General features: G+C 37.9%; 1 protein-coding gene across 1 annotated transcript in view; it reads right to left on the bottom strand.

Moving 5' to 3' along the window:
- EFNA2 (ephrin A2) overlaps nt 1-14777 on the bottom strand; it is a 144198-nt gene extending 129421 nt beyond the window's left edge. Inside the window, exons 1-2 of the mRNA XM_072111811.1 lie at nt 14689-14777; nt 14146-14601 (exon numbers count right to left, since the gene is read on the bottom strand). Of these exons, the coding sequence (XP_071967912.1) occupies nt 14146-14264 (119 nt within the window). The 5' untranslated portion in view covers nt 14265-14601; nt 14689-14777. The remainder of the gene's footprint in view (nt 1-14145; nt 14602-14688) is intronic.
- Between the last annotated feature and the right edge of the window lie 1086 nt (nt 14778-15863).

The raw sequence follows: 15863 nt of genomic DNA, 5'->3' as shown, positions 1-15863 counted from the left end.
GAAACAGAATAAAACAGCGGTTTTGCCACAGGTTTTTTTTTTTTTTTACTTTTACATGGTTCACCATACAGTATAATAAACATGATAAAATTATTCTGTAGGTTAGTACGATTTCACAAATCAATAGCTCTTGGGATGTAAAACAACTTTGCCTATTATCTTTATTACCTATATTCAGTAGTTTCCTTGTTATAGCCCACAGATTACCTTAGTGCTGCAATGGCTGCTTCCTCTCCATGTGCTAATAAGCCCTGGAATCCGTCAGAGAAACAAAGTGAAAACAAACTACGGATTCATGGGAGGGGAGGAGCTACTGCCACCTGATCACAGAGGAGGAGGTCATGTTTCAGTGAATGCAGCAGAGCTGGAAGTGTTCTGAACAGTGAATGCAGCAGAGCTGGATGTGTATTCAGAAGTCTCCTGCATGGAATATTGAGGTACAAGATCTCCTGTTCCCTATCTGTCCCTCCATCCCAGTCTGTGATTCTACAGAAGTTTTTCTGTCTGTCTGTGCTCTTCTCACTGCTCACTTCCTCCACCTCGTCCTTGTCAGAATCAGCTTTTTCCAGAAAGCTATTAACCCTTAGTGCTCACACAGCACAGACTGCATATAGCTGATGTACTAATGATTTCCACCACTTATTACATGTTCCCTGCTCCTCCATGTGATGGAAGCTGCCAGGCTTTCACCATATACATCCTGTATGTGCACTGTGCAGTGTTCAGTGATTTTACGAAATGTATTTAATGCTAAATTACTTTGAGAGAGAACACAAGGCATCATGGGATCTGTGGGCAAGCTAGCTGGCCTCAGCCTGAGGGCATAGACTGACCGATATTAGTCTCCGCCCACTTCACCTCTGGTGAGAAAGATTTTTGTCAAACACTTTCAGACCATAACTTTGGAAAGAAAAGAAAGTGCAGCACATAGGAGGCATTGTTCTGTTTGTTTTCAAAGGAGGAATATCAGTGGTGGACTGTCCTATAATGGATGCTCTTACCTCTAGGGGAGGATGCAACCGTTTGCAGCCTAATCCTGGGCTCCCATAGTATGGAGAAAATAAGGTTATAAAAACATATAAATTAGCTCACGTCACCTGAGTGCCTTATGGCTCCTCCACCCCTTAATTATTCATTTATATTCACCCCCTCCATCTGCTAGCTCTTCTCAGACAGCTTGTGACGTCATCCGACTGTCTGGAAATCTAGCGCATGTGCGAGGACTTAACCCCTGCGCAGCCCGAAGGTTAGGCGCCTGTGCAAGGAAACCATGTGCAAGCAGCACAGACAAGTCATGTGTTTTTTTTTTTAAAATGCATCCAAACACAAAACTGTTCTGGAACTTAGTACAGGATTCTGTCAGGGTGCAAGTTAAGTTAAAACACACAATTATATTGTAATGCACAGAAAAGGCAGAAAGATATCTTTGCAATCCAGCTGTAATGGTCTTCTGCAACCTGTCTCTACTGAAAATAAGGTCCCTGGTGAGAGGTTCCCCTTAACTCATTCACATTGAATGCTTTAGAATACAGGCAGTCCTCGAGTTACATACAAGATAGGTTTGTACTTAAGTTGAATTTGTATGTAAGTGGGAAGTGGTATATTATCCAGAAAAAAAATGTGTTTTTTTTATCCTTGTGACAATTGGATTTTCAAAATTTTGGGTTGTCATGGGAACAAGGATTATCAATAAAGCTTCATTACAGACACAGACAGCTGATTATTTTTTTTGCTATTTACAAGGTTACCAATGTTGATACCTAAACTATACAACCTTTGTTGTCTCAAATATATAAAAAGGCAGATGCATGGGCATCAAATCATTATTGTTTAAGCATTTTATTGTAAGTACAATGCCCATATAATGTGCACTAGTTTTGCTGCTTTGTGCATTGTCATAAATTGTGGCAAATTCTTTTTCAAAATGTTATATTGCCAAATCTATTCTATAGCAGAAACATGGCCCATTATCTTATGCCCTTTTCAAACATGGAGTGTGGGGGAAAAAAATTCAAAAAGCTGAAAAATTTGTCCAAAAAGTTACACAGCAATTTGGCATGCTTGAAATATCCTCAACTCTGAGTAGTTACCTAATACTCGAGTATAAGCCGGGGTACCTAATTTTACAACAAATGACAGGGAAAACGTATTGACCCAAATATGTCTAGGGTGGGAAATGCATTGGTCACAGCCTCCCCGAGTTAAATGCCCCATGCAGCCCTCCCCCAGTAAAATGCCCCACGCAGCCTTCCCCACGACACTACCACATCATAATGGCATAATAGCAGGCAGAGGGCATGGTCGTGTGTCTGCCCGCTCTGTCACAAGTAAACAGATGAAGAAAGCGGAGCCGCGGGGAGCATCGGAAGGTAAGTTAATTCTTTTATACACTTGTGCATAAGCTGAGGTGGGGTTTTTCAGCCAACTTTTTGTACTGAAAAACTTGGCTTATACACGAGTATATACGGTACCTGCATATGATATGTAATTTTTTTGTAGAAGTGCTATAGTCTAAGAGGTTGTGTCAATTTATTCTGCTCCCAAGTGTTTGAGTAGTGCAAGTAGAGCCCTACATCTTTCTGCAAGGGCCCAGTTATATTCTAGCCTTTACTTGTATATCACTTGAGATCCAGCTTAGCAGGATACCTCATTAACAGATAATTAGCAAACATGAACATGCCTTACACAGCGCAGCATAAATGGACATTCCCAACACTTAAAGATAAATAATGAGCATTAAAGCAAAGCGGACCACAAGCATTTTATTCAGAAAGATGCAGGTCAGGCCAACAACGAGTAAAAGACGCTGTATTTAGAAGGCTAGCCATTGTTTTCTTCTGTGTTCCTACTTCTACCAGATTTTGTAAGGGAAGAACTTCAATATCTCTCAAATTTTATCAAATAAAATACTTAACAGACAGGGAATGCGGAATTGTATGGACGTTGGGAACATTTTATTCAACCGAAAACTCAAGTGGCCTGAGAAAGGTCTGCTGGTGAATAAGACATTAATGCTCTGCATCCATCTATGTGTGCTATTTGTCTTTTTTTCTTCTCAAAACAAAGTGCAACCTAGGTAGATAGAGAATGTGGGTATATAATTGGCTACTGTAGGAGGACCAATGAAAAGACAGTCAGGGCAATTAGTGACAGAGCCACTTTGTTTCAACCAAAATTATTCCAAAACTGTGTATCCTCAGCAACCATGTGTGCTACTGATAGTAATGACACAATGATTAGCCGACAGATGTCATATGTCATCCCAAGTTATAAAAACGTTTTATTAGAACATATTTTTTTAAAAATGACATTTATTTTGTAAGTCTTTCCAGTACCACAAATGTGCTGTGGCTTGTACCATGTCAGGAATGAACTTTGATCACCTTAGAGAAAGTCAGCAATGAAAGCTAACCTCTTCTTGGCAGATATTCTCCCTCTTATATTTTATACAATGAAGTACAATATTGTTATCAGGTTTTAATGAATGAAACGTTTAATTGTTTCCACACTTTATTGCATTATGTCCGCAAATAAATGAAAACACTCATTATAAACAATTGTTTTGTATATGGCCTGTTCTCTTCAAACTATTATATTATGAATAAGACAAGCTGATATTCTGCCCACCATATAACAATTCTGGATAATATTTTAATCTAACTCTGCTGTGTACTGGTGCTGGGTTTTTTTTCCCCGAAATTTATGAATGAGTTAGCAATTGTCCATTATAGCTATTTGTGGTGTCATTTCACAGATTGATTCTAATCCTTCAGTGCCGACTGATTTCTAGGAGGCATAACAGAGGACCAGCACAACACAGTTATAATGAAAGATATTCCAGGAATCTTATTTCCACGGGAATACTAAAGTATTTACTAAAACAGACTTGTCAGATTTGGTGACAGCTCATCTTCAGCTAAAAGCACATCTCTGCTCAAACATAAAAACTTGTGCTGTGCTGAGAACTCATCCTATCATAATGAGTTATGTTCCTGATATCTTTTTTTGTCTTGTAGATAGATTGCCATTTTGAGCAGCTCAAGGGCTATTATATTGTCACAGAGTCACCTAGGATTCATAGAAATGCATAATTCCTGCTCTCTGTATGAGAATTAAAAGGATGGATAGATAGATAGAAAGAAAATTAAGGAATAAATTAACGGATAAATAAACTGATAGATACCTTCATGGTACCTGGAGATTTATCTACTCCACAATAAACTGTATATACTACCCACAGACTAGGTCATAAATATCAGATCTGGTACAGGAATCAACAGAGGGGCCGCCACTAGAACTGCAGCTGAGCTCCAATTCAGTTTACTGGTGGGTCATCAATGTCATAAACAAGAAAAAACTCATTCAGCTGATTATAAGGATCCAGTAAATAAGCAAATATAACCATATTTATGTACAGCTCACATTTCTGATACGTGAAGTATATTTATTGCATAGTAATAAAGAAACTAACTACAAGCACAATGGGGGCAGTTTCCAAAGCCCTTTACGCCACAATTCCAACCCCACATACTCCACTTTTGAAAGGTAGGTGGGAATAAGAGCACAGTTTGCCTCTATACACTATACCAATGCAAAAATTGGAGCATGCTCATTCCAGTAAGATGTCTGTTTGGAAGATTAAGTCGCATTTCAAATTTAGACTTGAAGATTTGACTAATTTATCAAACGTTATGCACCATTTGATAAATGTGGCAAAATATTGCAACGCAATCTCAAATTAGACTGACCTTAAAAATTTCTCTCATAATAAATTGTCCACCCTTTGCTTTGAGGGGCATATTTCCACTACTATTTTTAACAGATGTGTGCGGACCATAATTTCGCACATTTATGTTGTGTCATTACGCTGAATAATTATTGTTACAATCAATGGACAAATAACTGTTACTGTAAGAAAGCCTTAATTTTTACCACATTATCCGTATGGTACCCTCAATATAAGATCTCTTCCTTGCCTGATCCATCTAGTGGATAGGCTGTGAGGGGAAACTGGATTTTAAGTAAATATTTTTTAATACCTAAATAAAACTAATTTATCTCACATTAAAAATGTAAAAAATCATTTTTCTAAAAAAGCAAAAAAAATTCTGGTAATTTTAAAGTGTTAATTAAGATGACAAAATCACCTGCAGAAGGGTGGAGAACAATATAAAACAATATACACATGATTTAATTATAATATTTTTCGTTAAGTCACCTAGGACAAATAAATGTAAACAGTCTAGTTGAACTTATAATTAGAACTATGTATAACAAGCATAATATTAAATTGAATATCCTTGAGTGACAATTTTTAATTTACCATAATTCAATTTCTTCACAACTGTGCAAAGGTCCAGGGGTTGTTTCCACAACAAACTACTATTATAACTTAAATTTAATAATAAATCTGTATACAGGCAGTTCCCTACCTAAGGCACCCGACTTACAAACGACCCATAGTTACAGATGGACCTCTCTGCCCACTGTGACCGTTGGTGAAGCTCTCCGGATGCTTTACTTTAGTTCCAGGCTGCAATGATCAGCTCTAAGGTGTCTGTAATGAAGCTTTATTGATAATACTTGTTCCCATTACAGCAAAAAATTTAGAAAATGTAGTGACAAAGGGACAAAAAAGGTTTTTGGTAGGAGCTACAATTATAAAATATACAGTTCTGACTTACATACCAATTCAACTAAGGAGCAAACCTGAAGAACCTATCTTGTACTTAACCCGGGGAAATTCCACAGCTCTTTACATATCATGAGGTCCATATACAAACATAAAAAGTAATAACATGGTCAGATGAACCAATAGGAATGAGGGCTCTCATAGCAGTATAAAGCTCTACAGGTTATAATTTTATAGCCGAGAAATATTACAGGTATATTAAATATACGAAAGACTATCTACAGAATATTTTTTTCATAGATGTCTGCAACAATTTTAAGTTTACGGAACATATTTATCGAGAACCAGATATAACAGCAGATAACAATATGCACATTTTAATAAAAAAAATGTTTATAGCATGCAAATTTCCTTTTCTGAAATTACCTTACACTTCAGTCAGTATCAGCAGGGGGCGTAAGAGATGCCCACTGCATAAAAACATGTAGCAGATTCTCAAACCTTGCACTATTTTTTTTTTCATTTTCCTAATGTGGAAATGTCCCCAGGTGTGATGTGAATGAATCTCCCTGCTAGAGTTACATGATTGACAACTTCCTATACTGAAGCTGAGAGCAAATAACGCTGGCAGCGGATCAAAGAAAAGTATGTGCCGCTACAAAGACAACAGATCTACAGAGGGAAAGAAAGAGCAAATTAGAGAGTGTGACTATTGTGGGGTTACAGGGCAATCTAGCAACTAATTGTCTGGTGTGTGTGGTTTCCAGACTCTGCGCCAAATATGACTGATACACTGTAAGATAAGCTGAAATGTCATAAAACCCATAAAGGACCCCCTAAAATGCATCTGAAGTTTGAAATGTCGCTATTTTTCTTATTATCAAATTCACATACATACTGTGGCTCCCAAATATATATATATATATATATTATATATATACCCAGAACAAGGCAAGGTCCCTCCTCTTTGTAGATATACTTACCAGTGCACACTTTCCTTATGTGCACAGGAAATACGCCATAAACCCCAGCAGCTACGGCATTATCTCCCATCTAGTACCTATCCTGCCGAAAGCTCTGTAGATATCTCAGGTTTACCCCAAGTGATATAGTATTGTGTTTATAACTTAAATTTATGGACACATGATTACATACTTCATTACAGTGACTTTTGGTGATAAGAATTTTTTGAAGAGTAATTGAAATACTTTTTAAATTACTTCAATAGTTTCCATATATTATGGTGGAAGAATGTGTTACCAAAGAAAGAAATCACTAGAAAATCCTGTTACTGGAGTGAAAAAAGGCCCTTAGTGTTGCAAATACACAAAATAATGGATGAAATGATTTAAAAAATGTTAATTGTGAATGAGCTGTCCATAAACAAGAGAATTTCCACATGTCAGTATATGTTACATTTACAGTCACTGGAATCATTAATATATAACATGATTTCCCATGCAAGATGCGATTTTCAATGTGCGAGGGTAAGACAACTCACCCTGTGTACAACACTGTGATCTAACAGTAGAATGTAATAAATAATCCTGCACACTAAGTGAGGTAACAGCCCAAACACACAAAATTGTATATATATATGTATACATACATGAAATACAACACTGGTAGAAATAGGCTAAATATGGCACATCTGAATGTATAGTGTATACCTAAAAATGGTGAGGCCTAGTGAAAATGTCTGTTAGATTTCCATGTTCTTTAGTCCATAAAATACCGGCCATATGTCAGTAGTATAATTGTTAAGATGTTTGCCAGCAATCCAGACAACACACCCATATGTCCCATATCATAAAAAATATATAGCAAATAATTACAACTATAATACACAGTATTGTAAGGTACTGTCATAATGAAGAAATATGTACCCACAAAACATTGTCTAAATTACATTACACCAGAAATCTAAAACTAAAAGATACAGTTGTGTGGGCAAATACTGCGCTTGATGGACAGTGGTAATTTGTGCTTTCTGCTAGCACAGTGGCCTTTCTCAAACAACTCTAATCAATATAACCATACATTAGCAGAAAGATACATGTAATAGCCTATTGATTCCAATAAGTTTTATTACACTATACATAGACATAGGTCCAAGGCATGAATCCTGCATGTACAACTGACCAAATATACAGTCAAGCACCACCACATTTGGTGTACACACATTTATATTCCCTCACTGCCTGTGTGCTCTTATAGTCATTATTAACAAACTGTGGGTTCCAAAGATGCTGTGGATTTGACCATGATCTCCAAGGATGTTCAGTTCAAATTTCTAGTATGGCTCTAGAAATTGGGTCCATAATGAGTTCATTATGAGATGTTGCAGCTTTGAGTACACAAAAATTACATTCATCCATTTGTCCATTTGTCCTCCCTTGTCCTGTTGCCAACCTTCTTCTGAAAGTTGTACAGCGGTGTGGACAATTGGTACCAACCACACCAGGTGATGAGACATTTATCAGGTTTCTACTTTGGCATATAGATCAAACCTGAACTTGGTCTAAGACAACCTGATGATTTCAGCAAAGCGCCAAACATGTTAAAATGTTCAGAACACATAGATCACTAAGTTGGCGTGGATATGGACAGAGTATGCAGGTGAGAGCTGACACCAATCTATGTATTTTATCAGCCACAGTCAACCATTCTGACCATAGGCTTTAAGATGCATAGAAAACTATATTGTGGATGCAACATTAAAGGAACATCTCATTATAATGTTGAAGAGCAGCAGCATTTGTCTATTAAAGACTACATATACTACAGAAAAACATAGTTAAGAATCCCTTTAATGGTGTTGATGAAGCAAGAATTATGCAATTTCCCCAAGTCACACATGATTCGAGGATTACTGAGCCATAGGTCCCCTGATAACTCTAATTGACATCCTTAGATTGAGTGAAGTACTTTCTCTACAACACATTTAAAAGGAAATAAGTTGCACAAAAGTGGAGATCTGCATAAGAACCTTATAAAGAGAAATTGTTATATCCATAACATAAAAGTTGTACTAAACTAGCCATAGACATGACTTAAATCATGGAAGAAGAGTGATACTTTTAGGCTGAGTATATTTGATGGTGAGTTTTCAAGAATACTAATTCTCTTCGTCAGACATTCTGCTCTCTATGGCTAACACGGTACAAGTCTACACAACTATTAACTCATGGACTCATACAGGAGAGGTCTACCTAAGCAACCCGAAAAATCTTATCTGGTCAATTAATTCTCCCCATCTCCGCTGATTAGATTGTTGTCAGATCCAAGCAAGGTCATCTGTTATCAATAACTCAATGTCCGTGTGTTACTATATTTCTTACCCAGTAAGGTAAAAAGCTTGACTGCCCTATAGGGCAATTCCTATGATTGATGGGCAGTGGAATGAGGGCACTATGAAAAACTTAATTTAGCACTTGCAAGTGAAATTCTTTAAAGCTGCTAAGTCTACTCGTATTACTATAACTGCACATTAAATAATTATGGTTACTCCCACTGACAGTAACACACAGTACTACGTAGTTGTAGTATTATGTTGAGTTTTCACCATACTTCAGTGTACCACTAATATTTGGCTTGTTATCTTCAGTCCCTTAATCATAAAATGTGCAACACAGTGGTGTTCAGATAAAAATATTTAATACATTAGATTTATTGGAATCATTAATACATTAGATGTGTTAAATGATAGAGATAGCTTGAGATGTATGTATATATATATATATTTGTTTTTACTATATTTTGAAATAAAAATATTCAATGTATGCTTTCATTTAATCCGTTCATTTCTTTTTTTGGGAATATTTTTCTAATGTTTGGACGACGTCAAAACTAAATATTTTACACGGTGGTAAGTTGTGGGAAAGGTTTATAAATGAAAGTTTAAAAAAATATCTTTATTGTAAAAACAAGACCTTACTACAAAGCCATCAGAACAGTACAATGTGCATACTACAATATGTAGAAGAAAAGGGAATTCAAACATAGACAATGTTGAATTAAAGCTTCCATGAGCTTCTCTCTACTTAATGGGAGAATTTATAGTGGTGACATAGATATAAATTTATAGATTTGCTTTTTACACACGGACCACCGAACTGATTATTGAATTACATTTGGCTATAAATTGTGGACTTTTAAAAATATGTATAGTGTTATACTACATGCTTAAACTTGTAGTAGCATATCAAAGGATTTTAAAAAATTTGCAGTGGAAATCTCCATTGTTCCGAATGGCTACAGGAAGAAAAATTCTGTTAAGTTCGTAATGTTCACTTTTTTTGCATGATTTATTGGATTCTTTTCCTGAAAACTTGTCCGGAACACTCTGAGTAAGTAAGCAGTGCTATTTTTACAGATCGCTATCAGTGTGTTAAATTACGTGAGATGCTTAATCCTCTCAGACTGTTCTTTTTCATTTAATAACTCAAGCACTTGGAAAGAAGCCGGTCGGGTCTGGAAATGCCGAGCTAAAAAAAAAAATTGTCGATCTGCGCCAGACCTGGGATCCTTTAAGAATTTTAACATATGTTGAGCATTTAACTGAACAAAAGAAATATCTTAGGCCAAAAGTAGTCAAAGGCAGAAAACCAAAACTGGGGAAAGGGACTAAAAAATGTAGAGTAATGCTTCTAATAAAATCCATATGTTAAGAATCAGCAGAGCAAGGGGACTGCTGTGGACAAAGATGCATAGCCCACAGTCTTTCAGCTGGAACGTCACATTGTTCAAATGAGAGCATACCTAGCCAGTTACAGCTTTTGTATAGAGAACCCGGGGGTTTCTTAAACAGACAATTACACATCAGCAATAAGTTTAAGAAACTTAACCTCACAACTGGAGTTCTTTAAAATAGCCAGAAATGTTCTGCCTTCAAAATAATGGATACAATGGGATTAATATACTGTAGAATCTCAACATTTACAATGCATTTCTATATAAAATGTATATATATATCTTGAAACATACTGTAGAATGTATGTTTGTATTGCATCAAAATATATAGGAATAAATATAAAATATAATTTTTTTTATTTATTTGTAACATGGATGCATTAATTTCTATAAATTTAACCTATAATTGGTATTATAAGTGCAGGAACAGCTCCTTCTGTTCCTGATCACTGCATGCTAAATATCCCCTGTTTCTTTCACAGTTGGATCATTCAATGACACCTAAAGGCCAGTTCACACATTAGTTATTTCATCAATGTTTTTCATCAGTTATTGTGACCCAAAACCAGAAGCGGAGACAATATAGAGGTAAGGTATAATAGGATGACAGACTCCTGTTCTTTGTGTTTGACTTCTTCTGGTTTTGGCTCACAATAACTGATACAAAAAACTGATGAAATAACTGAAGTGTCAACTGTCAGAATTTTTTGATTTTCTAAGCTATAGACAAGCGGGTGGAGGTACGTTGAGCTACTCTAGCTGTGTAGGTTGTGGTAGTATTGAAGACACAATTGAGTCTTCCCTCAATTTAAGATAAAGTGACATACTGGCTTAGGTTGAGGGACTGCTGTAGATGGCACACACCTTATTTCTAGAAGTGCTCCATCTTTTTATTACTGAAATTGAGATTCTACATGATTCATGGGAATCCTTCAGAGATGCTACTTATATTCAGAATTAGTTTCTATAAAAAATATGTTCTTTCAGTAACTCATATCATAATAATAGTAATATTAACCATGCTGAGATGTAAAGGCAAATAAAAGCACAAAGCCTTGTATCGCCCAGTTACAGGGGAAGGTTTTTGCCAACTTGCACATTGGAAAATCAGTTTGTTCCATCAGTTTGTTCCATCAGTTTGTTCCATACAGCAAATTGAGCGGAAGTGGTCTTGACACTTATGTAGTAACACAGTGTAATATATTTTCTACACACATTAATCACAGCTTGCATCAATAGACACTAACAAGTCCTATTAACCATACTATTACCATAATTTACCAAGCTGTCATGGAAAATAAAAGAGTGTACTTGCCAATTCTACACAATATAGTCATGCCATTGTTGGATGACAGTCAATCACAGCCCAAGGTCCACTGTGCTACCAATATATCATGCCAACTGTGCCCCACAGCTACCACATATGTATGGCTGCTGCTAAATCACTCATCCAGTGCTCAACTATTGGTTCACCATCATTGTCATTTATACTAAAGTCATTCTCTTGTCATTCATAATTCTTCTCATGTTACATAGAAAGCTACAGTGAATTCATATTTAACAAGATTGCATTATGTGTATATGCAAATAACACAGAAAAAAGAATAAGTTCCAATGGGAACTCAAGTGGTTGAACAGGATCATGAGAATACAGCACTATGATGTATACAACTACAATAGGTGTAAGATACAATTAAGATATAGAAAGAACAAGACATCTCAAAACAGCATTATATATAGTCACCAAGAGTCAATATTGATATGACTGTGCTGTAGATATACTCTGACAGCACTTCTCCTAATATAAACTAGAAACACACCCACCCATGCCTACATTATATATACACACATACTACAGACACTGGATGCCAGAGCCTACGCAATGAGCATGCCAACTCTATCAATGGTGATGCCAGATCATACTACAGGGAATGATCAAACAATGCACACTATCATACAATCATAGGATATTACTGATCATATATCACTATGTCATGTGATTCACCTAAACATAATCTACTGTAATAACTAGCATGAAATAAACTAAAACATGCAACCATCATGCAAATTTAGGACAGAAAGGAGCAAACTGAAGTAGATGCATGTAATTCAAGAAATCCAATATTCACTGCACCATGATCATACACTGCATATGCTGTACATATATCAGACACTGAGAAGTGCAACAACTTTTACTAATGGAAAGATAGAAACATAGCAAACACTATACTACACTACACTATATAACAAACAAGCAACATACAAACTATCTAGTCTATTCTACAGGTCCAATCACAGGCCAGTACCTTCTTCATTACAATAGATGTGCATTAACACTATACTGGCCAGAGATACAAAATAGACACTATAGTGATAACCCCATCAAAAATGTCACACAGACTTACTGTCAGTTTGTTGCCAGCATATTTGGCCATGTGAATTTGTATATTTCAATAAATTATATGCTTGCCAGCTTGTTCTCCTTAACATGCCATTCAATTACACATAAAATACAATATGTATGCCAGCTTATACTACATGATAGGCATGATGAATGCCAACCAATACTACATAATATGCACTATGCATGCCAACCAATTGAACATAATATGCACCATGCTTGCCAAGCAATACAACATAGTCCGCACTAAGCATACTAACCAAGAATAGAAAATTTGCAGTAGCATGCCAGCTGTACCACACACAGAACCAAACGCACTTGTAGCACATAATAAAACTGGCCATTGGGAAAGATATCTTAGGTCCCTGAAGTCTTCTATAAGCCACAGACAATCTGCCCAAGTTTAAAATAAAATTTAAGATACTGAAAGCTGGCCTCTAGCCAAGACAATGGGGCAGCAACACCCTATTAAACTGTATTTAACGGAAAACAAAAGTTTACAGTGATATTCGCACGTAGTAAATTTGCCCATACAATTAAACAGGGTGGTTTCTGAAGCAAGTCTAGATGGAGCAGAAATATGGCCACTTGCCCTGCCAAGTGTGGATTCACTCTAAGTGTGCAAAGAGTTTCCTCGAAACATCTGCAGCCAAGAGCGAGGAGGTTAGCCTTGCCGGACGTGACATTTTTAGGAAGACCCCTTCACAAAGAAAAACATCACATGGTTGTCGTGCTGTTGCTATGTGTCTATGGTTCTGGTGGATTAAATAGAGGGCTAGCGTAAAAGTTTATCCAATGTTCGAGTAGTTATGAAACAATCTTTACCTTCACAGGCTTGTGTAACACTTTCTCTTATTTGCTGGTTTTGGGACCAGCAGGTTTCTGAGCCTCATACACCTAGTGTAACGTAATACATCAGATTATTCACACAACTACAGGGTTCATGCTTTATTGTGCCTAGGAAAGAAGTCACAAACCACTGCTTACTGGCTATATGTTCTCCCATACCCATAGCTCCAATAGTCTCCTTTGTTTCCCCTAAGGGGGCGTGGCCATAGTCAAAATATTGCAACAAATGTATTGTATGGTACCGCAGTTATGTTTTATGATAGGTTGGATTTCATTCTGCTTATTTTTTTAAATGGAGCAAAAAATGTTAATAAACACGTGGCACAGCAGATAATACTGCATGCGAACCTACCTAGCGAGTAAAGTAAGATGGGTGGTTGTGCCTATAATACTAGATAGTGCTCTGCCTAAACACAAGAAAGTTTCCTACTAGACTTTTTTCATAGTAAAACACTTACCGGATGACTGCGACCACATACCTGTGTTCTACAAGTACGGTTCTTCATTCTGCTTTACTCTATAGAGAGAAAGTTTGTGCAGCTCACCACAGCCTGACAATACTCTTTCTTACCTGGGGTTACTCTTGTTCCAGTAGACTGCATACCGGTCTGATATCACTTTGCTGGGATCATCTGTCCAGACACAGACCCAAATCAGGGCCCCCAGCAGCAGTGGGACCAGGGGCCCCATACTCGGGGTCCAAGTTTCTTGTTGCACTCACAGCGGATACCCCGCTGCCATGTCCAGACACTATCCTGGAGAAGTGTTCTAGAATGTGGGCAGAGCTCAGTACCAGGGTTCTAAGAAGCAAATCACTTGGTCACTTTCTGCCAGCTCTCAGCTCCATGCCATGGGGGATGTGCCCTGCACCCCAATAGCTGATCTGGCTCTCTTCCTATCACTCAGGCCAGGGGCAAGGAGCAGGCTCCAGCTCAGCTCAGTTTCACTCTCCGCTTTCATGGTCTAGAGCCCAGGAGGTGACAACTCCTGAGCCCGGGATGAGGGACCAGTCAGGACATCCTGCGGGCTGAGGGGGGAACAAGAAACAGATCCTTAGGCTGAGTCCACACAACAGGTATGCAGAACAATGCTGAACCCACACTAACTGCTTTACCGAGGACTCTATGACTGCTGCGGATCCCAAGCCCCACTACTGCAAGTGCCAAATCCCTGTCTCGTCACTCCATCCAGCACACATCTCCCCTCCCTCCCTCCCACCGTGTGCCTCCGCTCCGGCCAGCCCTCTGCTCTCCTCCCTTACCGCTGCATCACACGGTGCGAGGGAACCTCACAGCGCCCTCTGCTGGCGCCCTGATACAACGGCCGTTCCAGGTACCGCTCTGCTGCCTCTAGTCCTGTGAGAAGTCTGCAGATTTTCTTTACAGCTGACAGACTGCTCCTTCGGTAAACCTCCACCTGTGCTGCGACTGCCATTCTAGAGCCCTCATCTAAACTGTAAATTGTAAGTTGTATCCCTTATTGCGTTGAAAACTTAATTCATCTCTCTTGCTTCTTCAGCCAAACCCCATAGAGACAACTCACAATAACTGATGGAAATAATCGAAGAGCGAACAGAAAAGTGAACTGGCTCTTCGATGTACAGTGCCTACAAGTAGTATTCAACCCCCTGCAGGTTTGATAAGAAGCAAATAAGTTAGAGCCTTCAAACTTCAAACAAGAGCAGGATTTATTAACAGATGCATAAATCTTACAAACCAAAAAGTTATGTTGCTCAGTTAAATTTTAATAAATTTTAAACATAAAAGTATGGGTCAATTATTATTCAACCCCTCAAACCACCAGAATTCTGTTTGGTTCCCCTAAAGAATTAAGAAGTAGTTCAGGCACAAAGAACAATGAGCTTCACATGTTTGGATTAATTATCTGTTTTTTCCAGCCTTTTCTGACTATTAAAGACCCTCCCCAAACTTGTGAACAGCACTCATACATGGTCAACATGGGAAAGACAAAGGAGCATTCCAAGGCCATTAGAGACAAGATCGTGGTGGGTCACAAGGCTGGCAAGGGCAGGGGTGTACCAAGCCTGTCTGCTGCCTGAGGCGAGCCATAGAGAGACGCCCCCCCCCCCCCGCCCATATATGTAATATTTCAGGGAGTGTCAGGACCAGATCCATCATATTGGTTTGGTGTGAAAATAAAGCAATGCAAAAATGCATACAGAGTACCGCCCTGTAGTATTTAATGCATACAGCATACCACCATGTAGTATAAAATGCATACAGCATACCACCATGTAGTATAAAATGCATACAGCATACCGCCATGTAG

Source organism: Engystomops pustulosus, chromosome 1 (genome assembly GCF_040894005.1).
Source record: "Engystomops pustulosus chromosome 1, aEngPut4.maternal, whole genome shotgun sequence".
NCBI classification, from domain to species: Eukaryota; Metazoa; Chordata; class Amphibia; order Anura; family Leptodactylidae; genus Engystomops; species Engystomops pustulosus.
This window is presented reverse-complemented; position numbering and strand designations above follow the sequence as displayed.